The sequence below is a fragment of the Salminus brasiliensis genome, chromosome 8 (genome assembly GCF_030463535.1).
Source record: "Salminus brasiliensis chromosome 8, fSalBra1.hap2, whole genome shotgun sequence".
Classification (NCBI taxonomy): domain Eukaryota; kingdom Metazoa; phylum Chordata; class Actinopteri; order Characiformes; family Bryconidae; genus Salminus; species Salminus brasiliensis.
The window spans coordinates 10,139,515-10,167,035 of NC_132885.1; the positions used below are offsets into that span (position 1 = coordinate 10,139,515).

General features: G+C 39.9%; 2 protein-coding genes across 3 annotated transcripts in view; one reads left to right on the plus strand and one right to left on the minus strand.

Moving 5' to 3' along the window:
- nme9 (NME/NM23 family member 9) overlaps nucleotides 1-17,858 on the plus strand; it is an 18,480-nt gene extending 622 nt beyond the window's left edge. The window contains exons 2-18 of one of the 2 annotated variants that reach the window (XM_072685562.1): nucleotides 1,360-1,417; nucleotides 2,842-2,945; nucleotides 3,196-3,267; nucleotides 3,444-3,560; nucleotides 4,993-5,071; nucleotides 5,162-5,244; nucleotides 5,331-5,423; nucleotides 6,505-6,659; nucleotides 8,721-8,929; nucleotides 10,316-10,460; nucleotides 10,864-10,971; nucleotides 11,320-11,471; nucleotides 11,974-12,118; nucleotides 13,076-13,341; nucleotides 14,418-14,513; nucleotides 14,625-14,756; nucleotides 15,326-17,858. In XM_072685562.1, coding sequence (XP_072541663.1) covers nucleotides 1,360-1,417; nucleotides 2,842-2,945; nucleotides 3,196-3,267; nucleotides 3,444-3,560; nucleotides 4,993-5,071; nucleotides 5,162-5,244; nucleotides 5,331-5,423; nucleotides 6,505-6,659; nucleotides 8,721-8,929; nucleotides 10,316-10,460; nucleotides 10,864-10,971; nucleotides 11,320-11,471; nucleotides 11,974-12,118; nucleotides 13,076-13,341; nucleotides 14,418-14,513; nucleotides 14,625-14,756; nucleotides 15,326-15,366 — 2,055 coding nt within the window. In that variant the 3' untranslated portion in view covers nucleotides 15,367-17,858. The remainder of the gene's footprint in view (nucleotides 1-1,359; nucleotides 1,418-2,841; nucleotides 2,946-3,195; nucleotides 3,268-3,443; nucleotides 3,561-4,992; nucleotides 5,072-5,161; nucleotides 5,245-5,330; nucleotides 5,424-6,504; nucleotides 6,660-8,720; nucleotides 8,930-10,315; nucleotides 10,461-10,863; nucleotides 10,972-11,319; nucleotides 11,472-11,973; nucleotides 12,119-13,075; nucleotides 13,342-14,417; nucleotides 14,514-14,624; nucleotides 14,757-15,325) is intronic. The other variant, XM_072685561.1, reaches the window with a different exon arrangement.
- Nucleotides 15,289-26,550, minus strand: smarcal1 (SWI/SNF related, matrix associated, actin dependent regulator of chromatin, subfamily a-like 1). The gene is made up of 17 exons (XM_072685560.1): nucleotides 25,859-26,550; nucleotides 25,018-25,369; nucleotides 24,141-24,191; nucleotides 23,664-23,924; nucleotides 23,355-23,405; nucleotides 22,703-22,886; nucleotides 22,302-22,452; nucleotides 21,239-21,400; nucleotides 20,006-20,071; nucleotides 19,341-19,481; nucleotides 18,961-19,179; nucleotides 18,650-18,720; nucleotides 18,190-18,292; nucleotides 17,378-17,560; nucleotides 16,713-16,813; nucleotides 16,519-16,615; nucleotides 15,289-16,143 (listed from the first exon to the last, which is right to left on the minus strand). Exons 1-17 carry the CDS (start codon nucleotides 26,114-26,116, stop codon nucleotides 15,940-15,942), a joined length of 2,655 nt encoding a protein of 884 aa, XP_072541661.1. The 5' UTR covers nucleotides 26,117-26,550; the 3' UTR covers nucleotides 15,289-15,939.
- Nucleotides 26,551-27,521: the final 971 nt, after the last annotated feature.

A 27,521-nucleotide genomic window follows, 5' to 3' on the forward strand; every position in this document is an offset into this window, starting at 1 on the left:
TGTTCATGTCTCAGTAGTGCTAAACTCGCTATTTCATTATTAACATGCCACCCAGCAATTAGCTAATTAATTAATTAATTATCTATCACTAATGTTCTAAAGTGCAGCAGATTAACAGCCAGCTAAGCTCTGTGACCTGAGTAATGCTCCGAGCAGGGTGTTGTGAGTGTAACACACACAGTCACACACTTTTCTTCACTGTTTGCTCATTTCTACTCAGCTATAATCTCCAGCTTTATACCTTATCCTCACCCTTATCTCATACATCGCTCACACAACTACTCACCTAATCCTTCTGAATCTGTAATTCCAGCTGTGTTTAATATTTAAGAGTTATATTGTATCCATTGTATATTTTATTATGTTTTTTCATGCGTCCTGACAGTTATTAAAGATTATTATGATTTGATTTGATGATATAACAGCATTATTATTAATATAACTATTATTAGTGTTTAATATTATCATATTATTTTATTACTGATGATAGTTTGACAGTGATTGTATCAAATCTAAATGTATTTATCATATAGTATTATGATAAGTTTAATATAATAATTATTAGTAGTAGCATTTAATGTTAACATGTTATTACTGGTGATATTGTTGATACATTTTGGACCTTACTGTGTATATTGCTGCTGTCCGGTGAAAACCATGTATCTTGATTTTTGTCCATATTTCGTTTTCTCCATGGTTTGAACCCTGTCGCTGTTTCTGTACACTATATGAATAATTCTAGAGTAATGAACCAATAGAAATGTTCTAAATTATAATAATATTAATATTAACTTATTTAACATTGACTTCCATTCAAAGTTCATCACATTTTTGCCTTCTCCTGTAAAGTCACCATTTTGGAGATACATGTTTTTTATTGGACAGCAATGATATAGTTATTTTGATTAATATGTTTTCTTCTCAGATCTTAGCAGCTTGTTACCTAATCGGTTACTCATTTCATTGTGTATTTGCACACTGAACTTCTGTATGTTAGGCTTTTTTTTCTATAACATGGCAAACTTTCTCTCTGGCTGCCTCGATATATCCAACACTACTACACAGGCCCAGGTGTTCCCAGTGTTCTGTGTAGTAATTTTCTACAGCATACTTTAGGGGGTAGGTTATGAACTCTTACTGATCGGACCATGGCTATAGGCCCCCTAAAGGTTCTCCATTTTAAAGGAAAACAGATTTGTTACATAAGTGATGTAAACACACACCCACAGTACCGTATCTCCTCCTGTTCATCATCTTCCTAAAAGTGAAATGAGTTGCTCGTAATGGGAGCAAATGAGTCTCTGTCTGAGTTGAGCGACCACATTTTCACAGCCTTGACAGCTCTACTCTATATTTCAGGTGTCCATCGGTAATGATGAGCAATGGGGAGAAATGCTGGCATCTAAAGGGCTGACAGGTAAGTGGGGATTGCAGGGTGAGAGTAGAGGAGTTGATGAACTGAGCCTCAAGCACTCTTGACTCTTGAATGCAAAAAACCCACATAGGTAAAATAGGACTGGTAAACAGGCCGATCCCAAAACCCCAAAACAAGTAGACAATCTTGTCTATAATTGCACACCCCCAGCCCAGTAGCGAAAGTCCTTTGAGGCTAAGCGAGAGGCTAAGATTGTGGAAGCGAGGCTAAAAGGTTACTGACTCGGTAAGGCACCATTCAAAGCGCATCAAGCTGAGGCCATTGAAGCTAGCCAGGTGCTACAGCCGCCTGGACAGAGCAAGCCACACATGATGGCTGGCCAAGGAAAGCAAGCCTGTTAAGCCAATGAAACTAACCAGGGGTAAAGCTAAAAGCTAATCCTAGAAGACCCTCCTATAATCTCTTTGGCTGGTTAACCACACATTGTGCCTACAGGACACCACGTGGACCCAGAGAGGACAGAAACACCCAGAAATATTGCAGTGTTCGAATTCTCATTGGTAGGAAGGTTGTTTAAACCAGATGATTAACTAATACATACAATTTTACTCTTTGTTCGGGTGATTGTGGACGACTCAGTGTTGTTGTTTTGTGATATCTGATTATCCAACAAACACTGAGAAATATCAAACCAAATGAATTAATATTAGTCAGCTGAGTGTTGGAGTATAAAAAAAGATTAGATTAAAAGATTAAAAACTGAATTTATATGAAATCGAATCTAATCGAAATTTATGAAAATCTTGTAAACTTGTCTGTCATCTAGAATCCTGAGTTTACCACTTGTAACTTCATTGGCTGTTTGAGTGCAATTTACAAGTGGTACAAATTGTATTTCCCAGTTTCTGACACCACTCGAACCTCGAAGATCTTGGTACAGTCCTAATAGCTATGCTACACTAGGCTGTTCAGTTGTGGGCCATAATGGTAACATAATCTAGCCAATAAAAGCTGAGTTATCTTTTTTTTTGAAACAGTGTATTTCAATCTGTAGCAGAATAACAGGGTGGTAAATAGGCTTGTATAACTGCATCTGAGCATTTTCACCACAATCAATGATACATACTTACTATTTCTACTTCAAATAACAACTTAAAATACTCAATAAATGCATTTAATGGCAAACAAAACCCAACAACACCATATAAAAACAGCTATAATCTTTAGACAGTTGCAGTTGGAAAAGTACAGCATATGAAATGTGTCAAATTTAAGAATGCCGTGATGTGTTTCGCTGATCTAACGGACATGTTCACATATTACTCTTATTTGTTATTAAAGCTGTAACTCAGCTAGACACATTCTCACACAGTTTGCTCCAGGCCGTGTGGGCCACCGTGTACAGCCTGGAACTCTTCTGCTCTTCCTCTTGTGAAATGTCTGTGTGCTATGTGTGTCTTTGGCAGTGGTGGACGTGTTCCAGCAGTGGTGTGGCCCCTGCCGTGCTGTCCTCAGCCTATTCAGAAAAATTAAAAATGAGCAAGGGGATGACCTGTTACACTTCGCCATAGTACGTTATTTTTTTATTGTATTTTGTGCAGAATGTAGACCTGCACTGCAACTTGCTGTCATCCATGAATTAGAATGTAGAAAAACCTCAGTGTCTAATCAATTCTGCAGCATTTGCTCTACATAGTTGATTATCATGGAAAACTGACCACTGGCTCCAGTTTTAGGTGTATTTTGAGTCAGCATGTTATCTGTTTTTTGCTAACAGAAGAACTTGTATTGTGGGCTGGTGTTTTATTTACTTATTCAAGGCGGAGGCTGACAGTATTGATGCTCTGGAGAAGTACAGAGGAAAATGTGAACCCACCTTCCTGTTCTATGCTGTAAGTTTATGACGAGAAAACTCTGCATTCATCTCTGTGTATTTCAGACACCCATAACTCACTGACAGCCAGGTTAGTTAACAGGCCTATAAAGAGTACTAAAACAGATAAATACAAGCCTGCTGTATCTTTTGATTGTGCTGCTAGTAAAGATATTTTTCTCTGTGTCTGTGCAGGGTGGGGAGCTGGTGGCTGTTCTGAGAGGGGCTAACGCTCCTCTCCTGCAGAGAATAGTTGTGGAGGAGTTGGCCAAAGAGAAACGGGTGCTGGAGCAGGGCGTCGAGCGCATTGTGGTGAGCTAAACTCCTCCGCAAAAATGCAGACTATTCCCACAACACACCCCCGTGGATCCTGAGTTCACGGATATTGCATATTTGTTGTGTAATATAGGGCGGATTTCATAGACATGAATTAAACTTAGTCTTGGACTGAACTGTAATGTCAAGCATTACAAATCCTGTCTGAACTTAGAAATAACACATACTGTGTCTTTTTATTAACACATTTATGTATCTAGTAAGGAAAACACATGGTAACACTTCACTTGGATGGTCCATTGTCGATGACTTGGATGGTCGGATATGCTCACCTGACATTCAACTAACGTTTAACTAAATGTCTATTAAATGCAACTGAACTTGAATGTAATTGACTGTCTACACTTAAACCCTAACCTTAACCTTTTAGGGTTAGGTTTAGAGTTAGATTTAAGGTGTATGTTAAGGTAAGGTAGGATTCGGGGTTGATTCAAGGTTGAGGTTAAGGTTAAGGTTAAGATTAATTTAAGGGTTAGGGATAGGGTTGGTGCAGGGTTACATTTAATAGACAGTCATTGACATTCAACTTAGTTCAGTTCAGTGCAATCAATAGATTTAGATACAATTAAATGTTAGTTGAATGTCATGTGAGCATCTACAAGGCATCTACAATGGACCTGTCACTTTGCTTCAGAGACTCACATTGTGTTCATTTGCCGTAAAAGCAAAATAAAAATCTCAAAAACTAGACAATCAGTAAATTTAGTATGAATTTTTGTGATTATTTTATATTTATAAATTTTGTCAGATGCTCATTACAAACATCAAGTAACATTCATCAGGTTTGTATCTTGGATTTACACACAGTGATTTTTTTTTTGTGAATTTTCTCAATCATTCACGTAATCATCCATTCAAGTCTTTACCTACACACAGCGCTTAACTAGTGCTTTTAAAGGGTGCCTCACTACTAGCCTGTAGTTTTCAGCGTGTTTCTTTAAACTGACATTTAAATTATTTTCTAACAACATGTTGTTTTTTCTAACAAAGTAAGCATCGTTTCAACATTAATGTTGGATAACTCAGCTATGAGAGTCATCTGTCTGTTTACCTGTAGTGTCTGCATGTAAAACGTTATCATTCCTGCAAAGCTTTTCTTATTTTTCCAAGGCAAGCTCTTTGATGGCCATGTTTGTGCATTTCTTATATGGCAAGTTATCAGCTTGCCAAGCACATAACCAGCATTCTACAATGTGGTCACTTGTGTTATTGTGTTGTTCTCTCTACACATTCAACACAATATAATACACAATACAATACAATAGTGAAAGCATATAGGCATAGTAATCTAGTTTTGGAAAACTAGCCCATAATCCTCCCTCACAAAATCATACTTTCTGTAGACTTAAATAGTTCCATCAGGAAGTCCCCCTTTCCTGCTCTGAACATTTTAGATGTATTCTCACAGGTAAAGGATGAGATATTGGTTGATGAAGAAGAACAGAAAGAAGATGCTGGGGCTCAGCAGAATGATGAAGATATTCTGGGTACTCACACATCTTAATTTATTTAACATTTATTTAGAATCATGTTTCTGAATACAGAGCTGACCACTATTCTGTATTTCTCCAATGCAGTGCCTGTTAACAGGTCTTACACAGTGGCAATCATTAAGCCAGATGTTGTGGCACATGGAAAGACTAATGAAATCATTATGAAGGTAAAGCCTATGTATATTTCTCGTCATAAACATGTCAGCATCAACTTTCAATAAAAGTTGTAAATAATAAAGATTTGTTTCCTCAGATTCAGGATGCAGGCTTTGAGATTCTGGCCCATGAGGAGCGGACTCTCACAGAGTCAGAGGCTCGAGAGTTTTACCAGCACAAAGAATCAGAGGTACTGTATTTTACATTTACATTTACATTTAAGGCATTTAGCAGACGCTCTTATCCAGAGCGACTTACAAAAGTGCTTTGCTATTTACCCAAGAAAAACCTCTGCTAGTTTGCATAGGCTAATAATTTAAAGATACCTCTAAGCTTAGACACCACTAAACACAAGTCAATAAGGTGATCACTCTGCTATTCACCCAAGTATTCTCTAAAGAGGTGGGTAATCAAGCCTGCATACTACACTAGGTTTGTGTATTGCAAAAAAAGATATTTCGGCAATTTCAATCATTTTAAATCTCGTCAGAACATCTTATCTGTCTGTCTAAATGTCTGTATGTCTATCTATCTCTCTATCTATATAAACCTGCCAGTTATGCTTTACACTGTGTCAAAATGTCTTGATGAATGGACCAATTGAAATGATCCAGAATGACTTTTTTTCTTCTGGAAAGTTGCCATTTTAGAGATTGAGGTTTTATTTTTATTTATAACACATTTATTTGATTTTACTTGATCGGATATTGCAATAATCAATGAAATAAATAATATTTGACAATCCAAAATGAATGTCAAATATGCATTGTTATTATTCAAAGTTATGACTAATCACTGCTGACTGGAGTTTATCAAAACAGCTTTATCATCAGTTTATCAAAACAGCTTTACTCTTTAAGGGCCCAGTTTATTTGTCCGTTTATCCACCTGCCGCATCAAGCATGTTCTGGTTTTCTGGATCAGTACTTTGCAGCCATAAGAATAAAAGTTCCCAGTTCCTGAAAGTGTCATACACTTCATGCAGCCTCAGTAGGACTGTCTTGACGGTTACACCAAAAGAATGCTACACTTTGAAATGTAACACAGCCCAATTCATTCTCCCCCTCTGATTTCTGCTCTTTGTGGATATAGTCTGGGTGGAAGTCTAAGAATAGAGCTGCTGACTTTATGCGTGCCCTCCTGCTTTTGCTTACTCTGCAGAATCTCATGGAACAGAGCCTCAGGTTGTGTTTAACATACTGTGTAACAAGGGCGTGTACCTCACATATTGTGTTTGTGTGATGTGTGGGTGTGGGTGTGTGTGTCCGTAGCCATACTTTCAGGAGTTGGTCCAATTCATGTCCAGCGGCCCCTCCCATGTTCTGGTCATTTCTAAACCCGAGGGTTGTGATGATGTCATCCCGGCCTGGCGGGAGTTCCTGGGCCCTACAGATATAGAGGAGGCCAAGAGAGAGCATCCAGAGAGGTAAAGCGCCTCAGACCGTTTAGAGACAGGTTAAAGCTACAAACGTCAGCTGGCTAGAAAAAGTCTTCTAGAATTCGTCCACAGTGATATTCAGGCTGTTAATGCCACTTTTCAGTGGTGGGTAATAGGTAGTTACATTTACTCCAATGTAAATTTATTTATACTTTCATTTTCAATTCAAATGTTATTTGTACAGAAGTATATTTGTAAGAAAACAAAAAAGTTTTTTTTGTTATTTATTTATTTATTAATTTAGTCTCAATAGCCGTTCAGTGTGCAATGTGCCATGTGCCTGGGATTGAGGTGCAGCTTTGCTATTTAATTGTTTTGGTATCATATTTAATTATTTTAGCCAAGATTATGTTTCAGTATATTTATGCAAGTTTCTCACCTTTAGCTTCAAATATTCTCATTAATTCCATATATTTCTCATAATTTCCAGTTTATTCCCATGGTAAATTTATTTGTATTGTTATGCCTTCATGTCCGCTGTTGAAAAAAAACATTGATGATAGTATATGATATAGTTCCTCTAAATTATCCAATATTTCCTATTAATCCAATAAATCCAATAAATTCCTATAATTTCCATGGAAAGCTTACATTTTGGAATATCTTCCAGAGCGAAAGTTCTCATGGAAAGATACCGGTAATTTACTGGAAATTTATCAGAAATTTTCCACCCCTAACCTAAGAAGGTTACACACAATGACAATACTTCTTCACACACTTACAGTCTAAATGAGCACTTACATACTATTGATGAATTTGGAAGCGTGTCACATTGGTGTACACTTAGGCAAAACCATAAACCACAAATGTGGACTTTGTGACACATAATTGACATGCCCAGCAATAAATTCTTCCTTGTGGGTAAATGGACCCAGTACAGTTCAGTGCCACACTTCAAGTTGTTTTACATGAATTTGTCAGCAAATCCACCTATAAAAATAGCCATGCTCACCAACGTTCCTTACAAATGCTGAAACAACAACTGCAAAATCAATAAACATTAAATCTATAAGAAATAAATGTGATTGGTTGAACCTTTCAAAAACAATAGGCGAGACTTCAGGATTAAGAAATGACAGCATGGTATCTCTATGGCTTCATGGCTTCTTTTATACAGCAGTTATACAATGTAAGCTACCTCAGTTCTATGTTTTTAAAAAGAGGTGCAGCCAGAGGCAGTCGTGTCAACCCAGACCAGAATCTCAAAGAATGTTTACAACATCTTGTGGAACCCATGGCATGAAGTACTGAGGCTGTTTAGAGAGCAACAAAAGGCCCTTTTCACTATTAGTATAGTGTTCCTAATACAGTGCTTGGTGAGTGTGCATTCAGCATGGCATGTATGTATATATATGGCTGCTGTCACACAAATACCTAGTATCTCTAATTTCTCTTTTTGACATCATATGAATCTGTTGTTCTTTACATTATTTATATTTCATTATAAACAGACCAATAGAAATGCTTCAAAATTCCTTGCAATATTTTTTACATAGATTTTTTTGTGTGAGAGTGATGATGCGCACACACACACACACACACACATATATATATATATATATATATATATATATATATAGTTTCTCAGTGAGCTCTAAATATCATGTTGCATAATAGGAGAGAGATCAGGAAGAGCAGCTGTGTGTTCTTAGAGAGGAGGTCCCATATTGTTTTCACAGATTTGAGCGTTAACAGATAAAACAGTATGCATCCTGTGCTTATCGCCAGCTTCCCCTTCTCTCTGCCCTCACTGAGGAACCAGCAGTCATGCCATCTGTTCTTCTCTCTCTCTCTTTCTGTCTCTCTCTCCTTCTTCTTCCCATGCTCTCTTTATCTACCTCCTCTCTACACTAACTTCTTTCTCACAAACTATCTCACCTTTCCTTCACACCTGCTATTACCCCTCTGTCTGTCTCCTTTTCTATCTTCTTCTCTCTCACTTTCTCTGACATTCTCTGTCTCTCATTTCTTTCTTCTCCTCTGTTTGTTTCTGTTCCGCTTTACCCATCCATCCTGCCCCCTAACTATCCTCTTCTCCCTTTCCTCTAGTCTGCGAGCTCAGTACGGATCGGAGACCCTCTTCAATGCTCTGCACGGCAGCCATGATGGAGAGCAGGCCAGTAGGGAGCTGGCCTTCTTCTTTCCCAGCTTCAGGACGGCGGTGTCAGGCAGGCACTCAGGCCACGCCGGGCCGGAACCGGAGCCTGTGGAGAGGACACTGGCACTCATCCGGCCTGACGCAGCCAGAGAAAACAGAGGCATGTGCCAGAACCATGTCTGTGTGCACGGAAACGCAGGCCTGCAGGCACACACATGCTGAGAGAGGGAGAAACAGAAAGACGTATACAGTTATGCAATAGCCTAGGCTGGGTACTATAGCAGCAGTTGCAGCCAGGCACTTTTACTATTAGAGCACCTGTTTCCGACAGCCTTGGAGACAGTGTTGCTCAGTTGCAGTTGTCTAAAGTCTGTTAAAAAGAACTAAATTGGCCATAGAAATAAAACAGCCTTCATTTTAGTTGCCCTTGCAGACCTCAGCACTGCAGATGTACTCATCAGCTTATTAGCAAGGCCTTCATTCAGAGCAAGGCATTAAATTCAGAGTGAGGGGAAACAGAAATCTGTGCAGAGCTGTGGCTCAGAAGGAACCCAGCTTAAAATGTCTGCTTAATTGTATCACAGATATTGTTTAAAAAGCCACCACAACACTTTTTATGATATTAGATTTATTAAGCCAATATCTCATCAGTCACATGACATAGCTAAAACCTAGTAGACTTGTCTCACATCTGCCTAATTTTGAGTAGGTGTCCCTTGTGCCAACACAACACATCTGATCATTTGAGGCATAGACTTCACAAGACCTCAAGACGTGCTCTGTGGTATCTAGCATAAAGATGTTAGCAGGAGACTTTAAGTCCAGTAAGTTCTGAGGTGAGGCCTCCATGGATCGCATTAATGAGCGTTAGGTGCCCATTTCGCTGTCGGATCACCAGTTGTCTTTTTCTGGACCACTTTTGGTAGGTACTGACCACTACATACCAGAAAAAAAAACCACAAGACCTGCCAGATGTTTTGGAGATGACCCGTTCATCTAGCCATCATAATTTGGTTCTTGTCAAAGGAGCTCTGATGCTTTTAACACATCCCCTTCAAGAATTGACTGTTTACTTGCTGCTTAATATTTCCACCCCTTAACACATACCACTGTAGATGAAGATGATCAATGTTTTTTTTACCCGTCTGTGGTGTTAATGTTATGGCTCATCCGTGTATTGTTACTGTAGCAGGCAAACTTTGTAGTGGTCGGTACCTACCAAATATGGTCCAAGAAAGAACAACCAGTGAACCAGTGACCGCGTCATGGGCAGCTAAGGCTCACTGACATGATCCATGGAGGCCCCGTCTTGGTGCCAGATATTACAGGGCATGTGGAGTCCATGCCTCGAATGCTCAGATCTGTTGTGTGGACACAAGGGAGACCTACTCAAAATTAGGCAGCTGGTGTTAATGTTATGGCTGTTCGGTCTATACATGCAGTACCTGTATATTTACATGTTATATGCACATGTGCTCATAAAATGAACATGGTTAAGACTTCACTAATGCTGAAACGGCGGGATGATTTGACTTGGTGTTAACAGAGGTCATCTTAGCGAGGATCCATGAGGCAGGTTTTGCAGTGGCCATGCAAAAGGAGGTGATGCTCACGGAGGAACAAGTGCGCCTGTTCTACAGTCAGCACCAGGATGAGGACTATTTCCCTGCCCTTCTTACAAACATGACCAGGTAGTCAATTGTCAATGCAGTGCTTCTTTAAGGGTTCTTTAGTAAAAGCAGTGATCAAGTATTTGCATGCTTAAGTGAATCTTCATAGGATTCATAGAAACTTTATTTCAATATTACATAGATCTCCTTTATGCAAAGAGAGCAAAACACAGACAGATTATGTTCCCTGATGACTTTGACTGACAAAACACATTCCTGGACAGTTTGCTGTCTATGAAATGGAAAGCATGCACACACTCAGTTTATCACTCAGCTCTCAATTAGTTGTAAGGCTTTTCAAGGCAAAATTCCAGAACATTTACATAAAGAAACATAGAATATTTTCCTTGATTGTAGTTCAGTGTCTTCAGGTGAAGTAATGCTCAACAAAAAGAACATTTAGAATGTGTTGTGTTGTGCATAGCGGCCCTGTGCTGGCTCTGGCCTTGGCAAAGCAGGGGGCTGTGGAGCACTGGAGAAATCTTCTAGGACCCAAAGATCCCACCAAGGCGAAGGAGGACCAGCCCGACTGGTATGGTGAAGTTTCAGTGCACTTTCAGGTTGTAGATTGAGAGTATTATCTTGGATTCAACTGTGAAAACTACACTGTTAATGAAAGAAAATCTCTGCAGTTCAGTGGATACTGCAAATTCCATCTTAATTTCAATATTTTAGACACTTATAGTGTAAGAGCCTGGAAGTGTCTCTACATGTCACTTTACTGACTTTACTAGATAATTCATACGAATCCCTGTACAATTAGCCTGTGGTTTAAGGGGTTGAACAAGTACGTTTTCAAGTGTAAAATCTAAAAAGGTAATCCCTGCCTCTATAGATCAATGTTCTATCTTTTTATGTGTGTGCCTTTGTGGTTCTCCAGCCTGCGAGCTCAGTTTGCGGGGGAGAGTGAGTGTGTGAACCAGCTTCATGGAAGTGTGAGCTTGGAGGAGGCTGAAAAGGAGATCAGCTTCTTCTTCCCGAAAGAGCACACGCTGGCTGTTATTAAACCTGACACTTCAGAGGAACACAGAGGTACGGTAGCAGCCAGTGTTAAAGGTGCCTAACAACAATTTCCTACACTACATATTCTATTATTGCACAGGTGATACTGTCTCTCTGTGCTTTATCCAGCAGCCTGTGGTTTACGTAGCTGTACTGTTCAGTTTATATAAATGTAAAGGTTATTTTAAAACATACACAATTCACATTTCATAAGAAGTGGAGTGGGCAGAACAACCTCCAAACCTCACATCTTACTGCTTAGGCTTCAGCCAGGTAAACTGAATACAGCACTGTGATAAAATTAGTAAGATGGTAATAAGTAACTCTACTGACTTTTACATGTTTTGAGATGTAGACTGATATAGAACCAAAGTCAGCACAAGTATGTACACAACCAATATGTCCATTAGACAAAGTGTTCAGACCGTCCAAATAAGATGTAGTATGAGGACAACCAGCAGGATAGCAACTGGTTGTATTTCACAGTTATACATCCTGCAGATAAGATTGGGGGTTTCATGTCGTTCCACAGAGGAGATCCTGGAGGAAATCCAAGCAGGAGGCTTCACCATCTCCCGACTAGAGGAGACAGTTCTGTCCAGGGAAATGGCCGAGGAGTTCTACAAAGAACACAGGGACAAGCCTTTCTTCAGCCAGTTAGTGGACTATATGTGTCGGTGAGCTCTCACACACACACACATTAACAACAAATTCTCACAACAGCTTCACGAAATGCAAAGCGTATCCATCAGACACGGTGTATGTAGTTTGTGGAACAGGTTAATCATGCATAAGGGTGCTACAAATGGTTCTTTGAGGGATACCATAGAAGAACCATTTTTGTAAAAGAGATGCCTGAGTCTTAAGGTTTAAAGTTGTCAACCAATAGGTTATATGCCAATTTAAAGATTTGTCATTCTCTGGCATCACAAAGAATCCATTTGTAGCACCTGTAAGAGTGTGAGGTCGGCATATTAGGTTCTGTATGATAAATCAGGGCCATCTCCAAATTTTAGATTTTACTGTGTTTCCCTTCAAAAAGTGTCTTCAGTTGTTTCTCCCTCAGTCCACCTGTTCCTTGCGGTTTGGTTTTTATCATATTGTAAATTTAAATTCAGACACTTCAGACATACTCCTCCTCTACTGAATCTGGGCAAGTGAATGTTAGCCTCAGGGCCTAGATGGTGCTGCATGTGCTGCTTCTTTCCTAAGCATCATCTGATCCTTGTGGCTCATTTGAATTCCTCTGCAGCCGGTTTGATGATTATCAGCCCTGATGAGGAGATTTTCAGTCAGATCTTTTTAAGGCACACTCATGTATAGCTAGCACGCCTCTTAAGCGCTTTAATTAGCATATATAGTGGGGGGATATGGAGTTCTCCCCATTGTTTCTTTTGGGAGATTTAGCTATAACACTGTGTTAAAACTCTGTTCGCCTTGCAGAGGCTGTACTTTAGTCTGGTTAGCCCACACTGTGAATTGGTTATGTGCTTCACAACAGTGCTACATGAGAGTGTGATTAAAATAATAAATGAAAAGGTACCAAATGTTCTACAAAGACCAGAGAACTGTTCATAGATCTGATTTACTAAAATATTGGATGTATTGCATATTTGGCTCTGTCTTTCCTTCAGCGGTCCATGTATGATGCTGATTTTGACCAAAGAGAATGCAGTTGAGCAGTGGAGAGCCATGATGGGACCTACTGACCCTGATAGGGCAAGGGAGACTGCACCAGGGTCACTGAGAGCCCGCTTTGCTAAAGATATCCTAGAGAACACCGTCCATGGTGCATCCAGCCCACTACACGCACAGGAGAAAATACATTTCATCTTTGGAGAGATCAGCTCAGGGTCTGAGATCATCAGTGCTGGAGAGGATGACGAGCCTTCTCCATTAGGTAATTTAATTAGTTATCAGTCATTATATAGCCAGAAATCAGGCAAACTGGAAATGCTAAAGTAATGAATTCAGAGAGCTTTTTGGTCGAGTTTGGTCAAAAGTTCTTCTCCCTTATATTTTTTTTGTTCTGCTTTTTGGTTTCTTCAACAATACATCGTATATTAAGCCATAGATACATTAGTAAATGAGCTGCAGCTGAGACTGCTTCAACATTTTGTAAGATCTTCTTACTGTTTATTCCTATGTGGAGGTTAGAGCCTTACCTATCACATGACATGCCAGACTGGAAGGTTTTTGAGAATGCAGTTCTAAGCCCTTTGCTGGGATTTAAACCTATGACCCTCACACTGGGTGAGTCACATCACCTGCCATTCACATTCCCATTTGTGCTATTCTAGAGCTGTGAAATTATACTGAGTAAATTTACCTTTCTATTCTTTTTTGGCCACAGATATGTACATGCTTTCACAGCTCTAGAGTGGTGCAACTATTAGACTGACATAATCCTATCAACACCACAGTCCTCTATGGTCAGGAGACTGAGAATAGGAAGGCTTCCTCCCATGGGAAGTTCTAACCTGCAGATGGGGATGAGCAGTAAACAAGTTGAGAGGAAGGGGACGCATACAATTATTGTATTAAATATTACACACATTTTAGGCAATTTCATTTACTAAATGTTTTTGAGGCTCAACCGATTAGGTATTATTGACCACACTGAGAAATAAAAAATAGAACTTTTTTTTTTTTTTGACTTAACTAAGTCGAGTTAATTTACAAACAATGACTTACAAAAATGCTCCGTTTGTGAGCCTATAATGTTTTACATTTTCTAAAAAATTATTAAGGTGAAGACTGTTCAAAACAACTAGATGTTTTCAGATCTTAAATCACCTTAATTAAATATATATGATTATTGATTAATATCACAGCTTGAAGCCACCTTCAAATTGTGATGGCATAGCTGTTTCTAAATTCAGAGCATTCATAATAATCCAAACTCTAATGAGAACATTTGAGAGAATTTGGAGAAAAGCAGTGTTTAAATATAATGAAAAACTGTCCATTCACTAGAAGCAGAAGAGAGCTTTGCAGAGCTGAGGAACCTCCAGACATCAAGATCACCCTCATTTAGCGAACCAAGGGACCAGACCGAACCACACAGTGAAGGTTTGTCAAACATGAAGAAATGAACAAACTTAACACAATGAAAAACATTCATTTGAAATTCTTCCTGCATTCACATAAGTGAACTAAAGAAAGACTTTGATATTTGTACAGAAGCAGTAGGAAGTCCTGCACATTTGGACCCAGAGGCAACAAAGAGCCAACCGGTGTCTCCTGAGTTAACCACAGACTCATCAGAGCAAAGAGAAGCTCGAGAGACGTCCACTCCCAGCAGTGGTAATAGAGGTCTGTGTCTCACTGCCACTACTGACATCTAGGTCTTAGAAATAGATTTGCGCTTGGTTTCCCAAAAGCACTGAGGCATAATGATGATTCTTACATGATAGAACAGGCATCACGGTCTACCATGTAACCATTCCAGTTATGCTGAGGAAAAGCAGGCATGAACGCTTCTTAACCAAAGACTAGGCCCATGACCTGGATTTCAGTTTAAGCAGAGGTTCTCCCACTGAAACCATTTTTATTCCAGGATAAGACTCGAGGGAGTAGTAAACTGCAGTTATGCGTTTGTCTTCCTTTGTCAACTCTTCTAACTTACTACTGATAAATGTTACTTATTAAGCATCTGACTAATATGTATGAATTTAATACTTAAAAAAATAAATAGGTATCCATTTTAAAATCATATATAAACATATATGATGCAAAACGAATGGGAAGTCTAGTTTAATGTGCCAGATCAGACTGTATAAAGCTGTTCACATTGGTAAATAGAGAAATAGCTGTATTGACTTGTCCTAAATATATATTTCATAAGTTGATTCTTGATGTATTTTCCCCCTTACTCATTTTAGGACAACAGACACCCACTTCAGACAGAATGGAGGACTCCTAAGAGAAAAATGGCAGCTATGTAACTGGACATTACATTTATCTTATTCAGAGTGACATACATTTTATTCATTTTACACAATTAGAAAAATGCAGTGTGTTCGGAGTCTTGCCCAGTGACTCTTATTGGTGTATTGTGGTGTTGCCCAGCTTCGGAATTGAACCCTAGTCTGCCACAGGGAAGGCAGTGTTGTTACTCACTACACTACATCAACCAGGTACATCAGCCCCGATGACTCAATGATAATGAGTAAGGCAAAAGCATGGATTACCCTGAATCCTTCTGGTAGATCAAATAAGCCTGACACTACAGACGTTTGGAAAAACTGGTAACAAATAAAACTATTGTGATTTTTCTATTTTAGGGGATGACTTATAAACAGCCTATTATATCATGTAGAGCTTTATTACTTAACACTTCTCAAACATTATGTACAATACTTACAAATCAATCATGCCCACCTTTAAATCATAGGGACCAAACAGCCACTCTCAGTCCTTCTTTTCTTCTGAAGCTCAAAAAAATAAGGTTAAACAACTCTGAGTGGTTGCTAAGACAGTTACTATAATTAAAGTATTACAGATTTTTTGTAGATTTGAAGTAGTCTTCAATGCGTCTTTTCTTGCTGGGGCTCTCAGAGAAGTGATCTTCCTGGGGGCCAGAACTTGTGTGCTCTGTCTCCTCCCAGTCATTCACAGCCTCCAGTAGCACTGATTCATCCATATCTTCCTCTGAGAAAGACCTCTGGAACATCTCAGTGATGGTCTGCTGCTTGGGGTCCTTGGAAAGGGAGGAACAGACACATGGCCTCGTTTAAAAGACAGCATTTTCAGACTGTCATTATGAAGTGTTTGTATGTCAGATTAGAAACCTGTGTTGAGCTACACACTATTTCATGTCAAATCAAACTGTACATACAGACCAGAGTTAAATTTTCAACCTAAAGGGGTTCATTCTCGTCTCAACTGCTGGCATTAAGGTTTTCAGGATGTAATCATGTTACGTTCCAGAACGATCTGTAAACTGTGATATCTCTAATCCAGTACGATTCCAGTTTTTGCAGTACTGCCAGATTTACAGCATTTCTAGACTGACAGCTTGATGGAATTTGGTCATTTGTTGAGTCAAAAAGTTGAAAGGAAAGTCTCATCCAACCTTGCTGTGAAAACTGGCGCACTCTGCCTTGTCTGAAATATTGGATTCCGACAGGCCGACTTGTTCTAAAACATTCATCTTCTCTTGGATCATAGGCCTGTGGACAGAGAAGAGTCAGTGTGCTGGAGTCATATCAGTCTCTAATGAAGAGTGTGAAAGTACCTGGGGTCTAAGAAACAGAGGATTTCAGTTACCAGAGGTAGTCATCAGCTGTTCCTTTGGCTACCAGATAATGAATATCCACACAGCTGGTTTGACCAATGCGGTGCACTCTGTCCTCTGCTTGGATTAATATCTGTAAACAAAAGAGGATATGTAAAAAGACAAACAACAGAATGATGAATTATCAAGCACTGAATCTATGTATTATACCGTTGTATTATAAAGCTGTATGTCTGTGCTTAATACAATCATATCAGAATATTATAACAGCTATATCAGCTCTATTTTCCACATAGGGGCACTGTGTAGTTCCCTTACTCCAGACTGTAGTCCATCTGTTTCATCTGTCCTCCAATTATCAGGACCCAAAGGACCACCACAGAGCAGGTATTATTGGGTGGTGGGCGTCAATCTCTTTCCAAACCATGGTCATAATAATCTGATATTACTGTGTACTGGATATAAAAGCTATGTGGCAGGACAACTGACTTTCCATGGCTCTGGCTAAAAACCAAATCTGGGTTACCCCAAGCATAAAAGAACCAAATTAAGGGTACGGACATTAGATACCAATTCAACATCCCTGGTGCCCCCGTTATGGCTCTGCCCCATCCTTGCTCTCAGAGGTGGCAAATCCTGGTCAAGAACTTTCTGGACCTGGATTTCCCACTATTGCTGGGCGTAGAAGCACACTTACTCCTGGGTTCCAGAAGAGCTCTGCAAACACCACAAGGTCTGCAGCGTGCAGAGTCAGACCCATGTTTGCAGCTGTGATGGAGAGCACAGCCACGCAGCTCTTTGGGGAGAACTGGAACCTCTCGCACAACTGCTGCCTCTCGGCTGAGGGTGTGGATCCATCGATGCGGATATAACAGACCCCCTGTGGTGTGGAAGAGAATACACAAAGTGTCAACACAAAACGATGTTCACTAGCTTTCAGTTATGTCATTTCCAGTCAGAAAAAACATTAAAGACAAGTCATTCATTTTTCAGCATCAGACAAACAGAAAAAATCCATTTGAACGTTTGAGGAAACCTGGTCATCTTGCTTCTTTTGAAGTCAAGGGTATCAATGGGAAGTTTGCCCCTGTTTGCTGCAGCAAAAGCCTATACACTTCTCAGAAGGCTTTACAGTAGATGTTGCACCATTACTATAAGGATTTTATTGCATTTGGACACAAAAGGTATTCATGTTTCTTTTCATCTTAATAATAAAATAATGTTTTTGAAGATGTGTTATTCTTTTCCTCCTTACATAAGTGGATGTAATATTACATCTAATCAAGAATATTTCCATAAAACAATTAGTACTTGTACATAATAGCTGTTTTGATTAGGAATTCAATAAATCAATGGTGGTTTATGAGTACAAATTCTCAGTTTCAATATATCAATATATCACTGATGCCTTCTTCCTATATTCCCAGTATTCCTAAGGTTCATGAAAAACAATAGTTGTTACTCTCCTTGTTGTTTGGTGAACGGTTCTCTGGGAAATCTGACATTTACCTTCTCAGAGAGCTCTTTGGTTATGCTATCCAGGACACGTTTGTGATGTGCGAACACCAGAAACTTCTCTCGTCCACACTCCAGCATATCTGAGATGTACTCCCTTAAAGAAGACATAATAAATAACAACTGGACTGGTCAAGTACACCCAATGAGCCAACCCCATCCTCAGTGGTATTGAGGAAGTTCGCTAACTTCAGAATCAGAATCAGAAATACTTTATTGATCATAGGAGGGAAATTGCAGTTGTTACAGTTGCAGAATAAACACTCTATAAATAAACACTATAAAATAAAATAAGTATATGAATATAGTAATGTGGCATAGTGGTAATAACTTATATAAATATGGAAATTATTGCACCCAATAAACTTGTAGCCCATTATTCATCACACAATGTCCCCAGTTGAAATGTCTGAGTGAACCATAAATGAAAGTACTGAAGACATGTCATACTCACATTATGGCCCTTATTTTGGCCTCTGCTGTATGATTAAAGAAGACCAGTAGAGCCTCTTTTTCCTGCATTTTCTATAGAAACAAACAAACTCAAGTCACCACCGACCACACAGAGGATGATGGTTTGCAATATTCATGTAAGGATTTAATTAATTTGATATTCACAGTCACTGATGACAAAGAAAACACCACCACACTATATCCCTGGTGTTGGATGGATGGTCCCATGATATATTTTTAGCACACGTCTCAGGATCTCAGACGCACTAAAGAGCTGTTTATCCTTCCGATAATCAACTAAGGTATACTTACATTGTGACGTCCGCTAGCCAGCTCTTTGGCTGCAGCAGAGAGAGCAGCCTTGGTGCGGGAGTTTATACCGTCTGTAGTCACGGTAACCACCTTGCGCTGCTTTGCAGGAAGCTGTGAGAGCACGTCAGACTTGAGCCGCCTCAACATCAGAGACTCCTCCAGCAGAAGCTTCAACTCAGTCAGGTTAGAGGAGCCAGAGTAGTCCCAGCCCCAGGGGAGCTGCAGAAACATAGACAGAGGGCAAGGGAAGGTAAGAGAGACAAATAGGGAGAGGGAAGGTGGGAAAGTCTCAGTGGCAATGTTTTATGGTTACATCTGCATCATTTTAACTGAATGTGGCGCAGAGAGTGACCTCCTTTAACCAATAAAGGTTGCAGTACCTGCTTAGCATCACAGTATCTCACCCCGAAATCATGGAAACGGGGGAAGAGTGTGGGTCTCACAGCCAGGATCTGAGTGTAGAGCTCAGCTGGACGAGACATGGCAGGAGTTCCTGAGAGTAGGACCACTCTCTTAGCTGCCTGCCACATTCACACAGAGAGGATTAAAAACACTTCAGGAACACAGAAACACACTGAGATAAGGTAGTAAACCTACAGATGCATGATCATATAACAATACTATCAGCATCAGAAAATAAGTGCTTACTAATTATTTGCATGAGATTCTTTATTGACCAATAATTCAAACTGGTAAGTGATAACATCTCCATACTGGGAATCTGCTGTACTCAAACAGAGCACAACATTTAGTAGGAGTGAATGCAATATCTGCATTTTTCTCATTTTACTTTGTAACCCTCCACAAATAATGGTCACATTTTTCATAATGTAAATCCAGGTAGTTCCAATTTATACATGGTATAAATAAATAACTAAGCAAAAAGCAATTTACAAAATATTTACTGTTTCAGCAATATAACTGCAGCTACAGAGCATCACACTCTGAGAAAACGTTCATAAATGGTTCTGAGTCAGAGCAGATTAACTGCATGTTTGTGTCTGGCCCTGGTGCAGTCTAGAGATAATGAAGGAATATATCAAACCTTCAGTAGAGGAAGCGCAGCCCTGCAGCGAGCTGTTTTGATGTTCTTCAGAAAGTGGGACTCATCCTACATGTACACACAGACATATAACAATGAAAGTGGTCAAGCAACATACATGCAACGCCTTAAAAACGTTAAAAAAATATTCTTTTAAAAAATAATCTTTGAAAATATTTTTTATATATTGAACTGTTGTTCTTCCATTGAAAGTTAAGTTTTTCCTTCTCCTATAAAGTTGCCACATTGAGAATACAAAGTTTGTGCAGGACAGCAACAATATACAGTATATGTTCTTCAGCCATCAAGCAAGACAGGTCTGAAATGTATTACTAGTTTTGCAGGTACTAAAGGTTAGTGAAGTGAATAAATATTATTAACCAATGATTGACTTCTGATACTGGTCAAATGGTCTAAAAATATCTGATTTAGTATGTCGCACACAGACCCAGCCAACATGCTCGTAGGGCTCACATGGTTGGAACATGAGCTAGATTGGTTCCAGGTGGGTGTGTTTTGATTGGGACCCAGTTGGGCTTCCCAAATGGGTCCCATTGAAACAGACCACCTTAATGTCACATGGGTCCCATCTAGGCCCTGTATGCAGTGTACAACCCAGATGGGGCCCATGTTAAACACCTCCAGGTCCAATCACTGACCAGACTTTCTGGTTCAAAGTTGGGCTACCCAAACAGGCCCCACATTGACATGGTATCTGGGGAGTTAGAGACCGCACAAGCAAGTCTAACAGAGAAACTTGATTATTGTGAAGAGAGTCTGAGCATTAAGGCATCTAGTTTACACAATACCAGTAATTGGGCAAAAGCTTCCATTAGCTTTGTACCTGCACTGCTACTTTCGACAACATATCATCAGCGGACAGCTGAAGGTGCTTAGAGGAGAACACTTACTGCCAGTTCTGTTACATCAGACTACGGTAATAAAGGTAAAGCAAGGTCAATTATGCTCTTTTGGACTCTTGTCTACAGGCACTATTGTTTTACATATGCCTCAACAATGACAAATGACATTTAAACTGTTGTAGAAAAAAAACAATTATATGTGGCTTTCAAAGCATGACACTGGCTAAATTGCAGCCTTCCGTCCCATCTTATCCACAGCAAAGTTTCCCAGTCTCATCAAGCATTCCACTTGTTCTTCCCTAAGCTACATTTAACCTCATGTCCTCTTCTGAATAGGCAATATGTACACCTACAGCTAGACAGGGAAGCATACCATGATGAGCACACCAAAGGGACTGGCTAATTGTTGCTTGTCCATCTTGCTGAGCAGGTCATAGCTGATGATGTTGACTAGGCCAGAGCGAAGACTGTCTTTTCCCTTCACCACCACGTTGATGCGATCTGCTGATACTGAGGGCAACCAGCGTCGAAAAGCCTGAAAACGAACATACAGGGAAAAGGAAAGGAGCTGATATTGTAATAGCTTTAGTCTACAACGCTCCAATAGACTAGAACACTTTGCTGACATACAATACATATTGTATGGTCATGTGCATAATACTTATGTGCCTTACTTACGGCACATTACACTTTAACTGCTTTGTTATATTCATATTCTTATATCTACCCTCTGTTTATGTATTTGTACATATATGTGAGGCCACTTTGTACTGTGCGATGCTTTGCTTTTGTTTTCACTGTACTTCTGTGCTGCTGTAAATCCATCCACCAATCTTCCAGACCTTAATAGTATTTTTACCGTAAAATACCAGCTTCAAAATCATGGTAATGCTCCACTGACTGTCATAGGGGCAACTTTGGTGGAGCTGCAAAAGCAGCTCACCAGCACTGTCCAGAAATGAGTCACAGTTCGGATCAGATCATGGATTTTGAGTCACACACTGGATCATTTTTCGGACGAGCAAAAAGTGAGACAAAATGTAATACAGTAATTTTAGCTTTCAGTATGAAATTATTTTGTTTTACTGCTGTTTTGTTAGTGATTTATTTTGACACTGTCTGTAGCAGTTGAGCAGAGAGTCTGTTACGTTGCACATTAAAAGTAATTAGTCAATTCCATTGTTCTAAGGTTGACTGACATGAAGATCTTTCCATGTTACACTCTGCCCGTGTCCATATGAGACACACCACAGTAACGGCACTGCAGATGTGTGGCCATGTTGCTTCATGGTTGTCATAAAAATGTATAAAAAGTTTTATCCACACGCTCCATTCGTGTGACAGTTTAACAGAATGACTGTCAACAAGCCTTTTACTTTCTTCATGTATCATCACATATTTTGTGTCCAGGGTGAGAAAACTGTGGTGAGTCTTACCTCTGCCCACGTGAAGCGCACAGAAGATGGGGCGACTATTAGCAGTGGCCACTCTTTCCTGTAGTAGGCTGCAATACAGATGGCCTGCACAGTCTTTCCTAGACCCATGTCATCAGCCAGGAGCAGACGGCCTTCTCTGGACACTGCAAAGCTGCCCAAAAATAAATTAATAATTAAAACCAGCAATAACAGATTACTTAACCAATTTACTTTATTATTATGATTAATATTGTTATTATCATCATCATTATTATTGTTATTATTATTATTATTTTAATTAAACACAATTATTTCATTTCTCTGTTTGGGAACTAGATATCCTGTATAAAACAACCTGCACATTTAACTTCAGCATAAATACCACATAAAGACTAAGATAACTGGTATTGAGTGGCACCTACTTAACACCATACAGCTGGAAGGGCATAAGGCTACGTGCCAGTGTGGGGTCGACACCTGAGAGATCGGCCTCAGGGACCTCTGCAGCTTTGGAATGGCTCTTCTCAAACTGTGAGGAGAAGGCCTGCAGCACAGCACGTGGTAGTGGTTCAATCTCCACAGCTGAAACGTCATTTAATGCCTCCACTGCTCAAAAATTTCCAAGAGGAGCAAAAAAATATATAAATAAATGATTAAATAGAAAACAGTTTATAAAACAACTACACACTGCAAGAATGATGAAGTACAGTGCAGAACATCAAGCCCTGGGAAGTTTAGTTCCAACCTTAACTTAACACACAGCTGATCCTACTAAACAAAGCCTTTTGGAGCATCTGAGCATTTGAGAAGTGTGTGCTGGAAATGAACTCTGGGTTTCTCAAAAGCATCTAAGCACAAAGACGATGCTTAACTGGATGAGCGAGCATTACACTGAACACACTCTCTAACAATTCAAACAATCTTAACACTAGGCCGTTTTTGGGAAACTAGGCCCAGGGCATCACCTTGACCAGACATTGGCACCTAAAGCAATAATGTGTCAAAAAGCTATTAAGAAAGTTTTAATTTAATAAAATAGATAATATACCACCATAGCAAACCTGAAATACTTACTCAGTTGTCCATAATCCTCAAGAAGGAAACTCCATTTTCTTGTTTTCATATCTATAATGAAAGAAAGCTTTATTTCATTTAATTCAAATAAATACTTGAATACAAACAGGTTTAAATTTATACTAGATTTATTTAATGCAAAAATAAGAATTCACTTGCAAATATTAATTGGAAACCATTAACCAAAGGTGCAATTAATCTGGTTCCTAAATCACCTCAAAATATCCTTAGTCTATAAAAAAAAAAACACCAACTGCATATTTAGGATTTGTACAAACAAACTGATCAGACACCATAACCATAACTCACCATAGTGCTTCGAAGGCATCTGTTTAAAGATACCTATGACATCTGCATGGTATCCGATATCCAGTTCCAGCCGAGAGCGGGAGACGAGAGTGCACTTGCCCTTCACAGTGGCCCCAGGCTTTTGCCAGCCTTGGCACAGCTTCATCAGGGCAGCCAGAGCTGCACCATCTTTTGGGCGGCTGCTAGAGGCAGACAGATCCAGTCCCTCCATTCCTTCCAGGGCTTTCAGAGATACAGATGGAACGCCTGCTGCTTCCTCCACTTAGAGAAGGAGAAAATATATTTACACACACAAACACACACACACACACACACAATAGGATCATGGAGCTCTTGATACACACTTAATAAATGAAAGATGCGATGCAGAGTGATGAAAGACTGATACAGAGTTATATGCTATTTAAATGTCCTCTGTGAGGTGGCTACTGCAGCATTCGTAGAGACATATGACATTGTAGAGTGCAAAAGACCTACTCAAAAGCTTATAGTCCTCAAGGCTGAAGTTCCACATCTTAGTGGCAGGGTCTGTAACGCAAATTGCATTTTTGTAATGAGTTACAGAATTACTGTAATCAAGCAAACAGCAAATAACAGCACGCCAAAATAATGAAGCTACAAATAAGAACCAGCCTATTAGTAGTTTAGAGAAGCACACATGGAGTGTAGAAAATATGAGAAACACCACAGGAAACATTTTACCCGAAACACCAATAACTGCTTTATAACCGCTGCACAATTTATCTCCCCCTCTAACCCCTCATTTAGAAGAAAAAGGCCACTGCTGAACAGATGACCCAGTGTGGTAAGAGCTATCTGTAAATTCTGTGATTACATGTTAGGGCTGTTTTACACTTCTTTACATATCTTGATGACCATGTTGGCAATGTTCTCCCCTTGAATATTATTTTGTGGACAGCTGACTTCTATTCGCTCTGGGATTTTGGCTGGTTGGCTGGATGTAACAGTGATGGGTATTTAAAACCTGAACAATAGCACTATACCTGATAAACTCAAACCAGGGCAGCACACCAGCATGCCACTACCATGTCGATATCACCACTGTACTGAGAAGGGTTCGCCACCCAAACATCATCTGATCAGTGGTGATCTCTACCTACTGATGGGCATGGTACAAAGGAGCAACAGATGGGCTACTGTCAGTACCTGCAAACTAACACAGTGGAGGAGGGTGAACGAGTGAGTGAGTGAGTGAGTGAGTGAGAAGTCATCTTAATTTTTAGCCTACAGACAGTAATGAACTTGTTACGTAAAATATAGCAGACAGATGTTATCTGTGACCTGTAAGACATGTTTAACAGTGAATTCCTTGTGGGTGTAAAGCGTTTCTTACCGTAGTTTCTGGACGGTATGTTTTTGAACACTGCAATGAGCTCCGCATGGTAGCTGACTTCTACTCTAAAACGCTCCTCTGTATGTGGCACACATTTCCCCCTCACACACACAGCTGGTTTCTTAGCAGGTCCAGTAGACGCAGAGTCCGATGGTTTAGGGGGCTTCTTCTCCGAAGAAGTGTGGACGGTCAGCCCCTGATTCTGTCCGTAGAAACTGCCGGCCTTAAAAGTTCCCTTCGATGCATCAGATTTGGGCTCAGGAGGGTTGGAACTAGCTGAAGGACCCGGAGTCTGAGACTCATTCATTGGAAAGTGTCTTTTAGGGATGGGCAGGGCATCTATGAGTTGGACCTAAGAGAAAGAGAAGACACAATTATCATTACAGGGAAAGGGAAAATATTGTCACTGTCATGCAAAAACCTGTTATATCCATTTTTGCCTTTTCCCTTTTGGCAATGTAAATCTGGTAGTTTTTCGTTACATTGTGTTACAATTTCATGATGAAGGGACCAATAAAATTAAAAAACAAATTAATAGTAAAATATATCTTAACCATTTTGGAGATGAAGAGGCTTTTGCATGACAGTGGCAATACAGTTATATAGGGTTAAAATGCAGCAAAATAGCTAAAATGAAGATATTTTAGAGCTGTACTTCAACAGCACCTACATATTCTTCTCGTTTTTAGCTCAACAAATTCATAATCAAAAACCAGCCTGAAAAACTAGTCAAATTCAACCTTTAAAAGCATTTTATTTACACTGATAAGATGCTGAAATCGAAGTGTAATGTATCACTCAGTAAACGTACACAATTATTATACAGTAAGGCCACAGATACCTGTCTCGCAGGGCCTGTTCTGCCTGTCGATGGCTTGTTTTCTCTGTTTAAAGGAAAAGGTGGTGGGAAGTGTGTCGATGGCCCTGTTGTTGGACAGGGCAGCGGTGTTGAGGAAGCATGCTGCTTCGGGAAGAGGTCGTTTTCAGCAGGCAGAGCTTGTAGATTCCCATGTGCAAGTCTTTCAGCCCTTCTAGCAAGTGCTTTCAGTCTGTTCTCCTCGATTTTCCTCCTCTGTTCAGGGGTCAGGCTGTTGGACATGCCTACTGGAATAGCAGGTCCCCAGATCTCACCTATCGTTGCTTCTGTGCAGACAGTAGATAGATAGCTATGCAGCTCAGCCAGCTAGCCACATCGGGCCTGATTTATAGAAAACGAGCTGTGTGTTTAGCTGGTAAGTTATATGGATTAGTACAGCAGGTTTACAGTAATCAGGACGGGTGTGAAGCTGCAGGTCAGCCTCTCTGCCCTTTGTTTACATCGGGTTCGTCTAGACAGGTTAGCCTGTTAGCTTAGTGCTAAAAACAAGGCTAAAGGTAAGCTGCCGGGTGGCCATGTGATTACCTGTGCGGCAAACCGAGGTCTATTTCGTGGTTAGCGTAAAAATAGCTGGTTATATTTAATAATTATCATATTTAAAAACGGAATAACTAACGAGTTACTCTCAAAACTCGCTTCGCTGAACTTTCAACTTTAGCGCGTCGCAGCCGGATATGACATCAGTGGAGTTACGTATGTACACTAGTTGGACAAAAGTATTGGGACACTGGCTTATTCAACGGCCTCTACAGGTACAAGCAAGAGTTTCCACTAGATTATGGAGCATTGCTCTGAGGACTTGACTGGATGTTGGATGATCAGCACCCCCACCTCATCCCCAACTCCCCCAGCTCATCACAGGAGTCCTGGATGGAGCACCACCGCACCACTTCCACTGCTCCACAACTCCCCCAATGCTGGGGGGCTTTATACCACTTTTATAGCCCACAACATTAGATATGGTGCCAACTGGTTCATGTTTTATATCTGCTCCAGAGAGTCCTATTCTATCGGCAGTACTTTTCTACAGGGACTAGACAAGCTGTCTAGACTGTGTCAGCAATGGGTGCAATTAAAGCAGCTGAATGCATTCATTAGAAGGGGCGTCCGGAAACATTTAGACATGTAGTGTATACATATATAAATAATATTTATGTTTGAGTTTTTGTTCTTTTTTTAAATAAGATATATGTATTAAAATATTAGCCTGTTTATTTGACAGCTGTGTTTACCTCTATCTTAAGGGCATCTTCACTATTAAGACTTGTGTGCATTAAAACATTGTAAAAAAAAAAAAACCCATATCATCCAAACATGATGCATAATCCAAATGGAAATGTTTGGTTTATCGTAAAGCCGTGATAAATAGGCAGAATCCCTCTGGTAGTTGATCACCTTTGATCACTCTATGATGGATTCCTTCCTTTGTTCCTATGGAAAATAAAGCAGTTGGTCCCTAAGTTTGCACCTACTTTCTGGTAGTATTTAAATATGTCCCATTTCACCAAAGCACAACAGTGTCAGATCTTTTTTGTTTCACCCATTCCTTCTTGCAAAAGGCTTCTAGTTCTGTGAGGTATTTGGGCCGTCTTTGCGGCAGCACTGCTCGTTTGAGGTCTATACTCGG

Coding starts and splice junctions, on each gene's coding strand:
- smarcal1 (XM_072685560.1), bottom strand. CDS start 26,116: ATGTCCAACAGCCTGACCCCTGAACAGAGGAGGAAAATCGAGGAGAAC. Junction 18,293..18,649: donor GCCAAAATAAGGGCCATAAT/GTGAGTATGACA, acceptor GTCTTCTTTAAG/GGAGTACATCTCAGATATGC. Junction 16,144..16,518: donor GCGCCAGTTTTCACAGCAAG/GTTGGATGAGAC, acceptor TCCCTTTCCAAG/GACCCCAAGCAGCAGACCAT.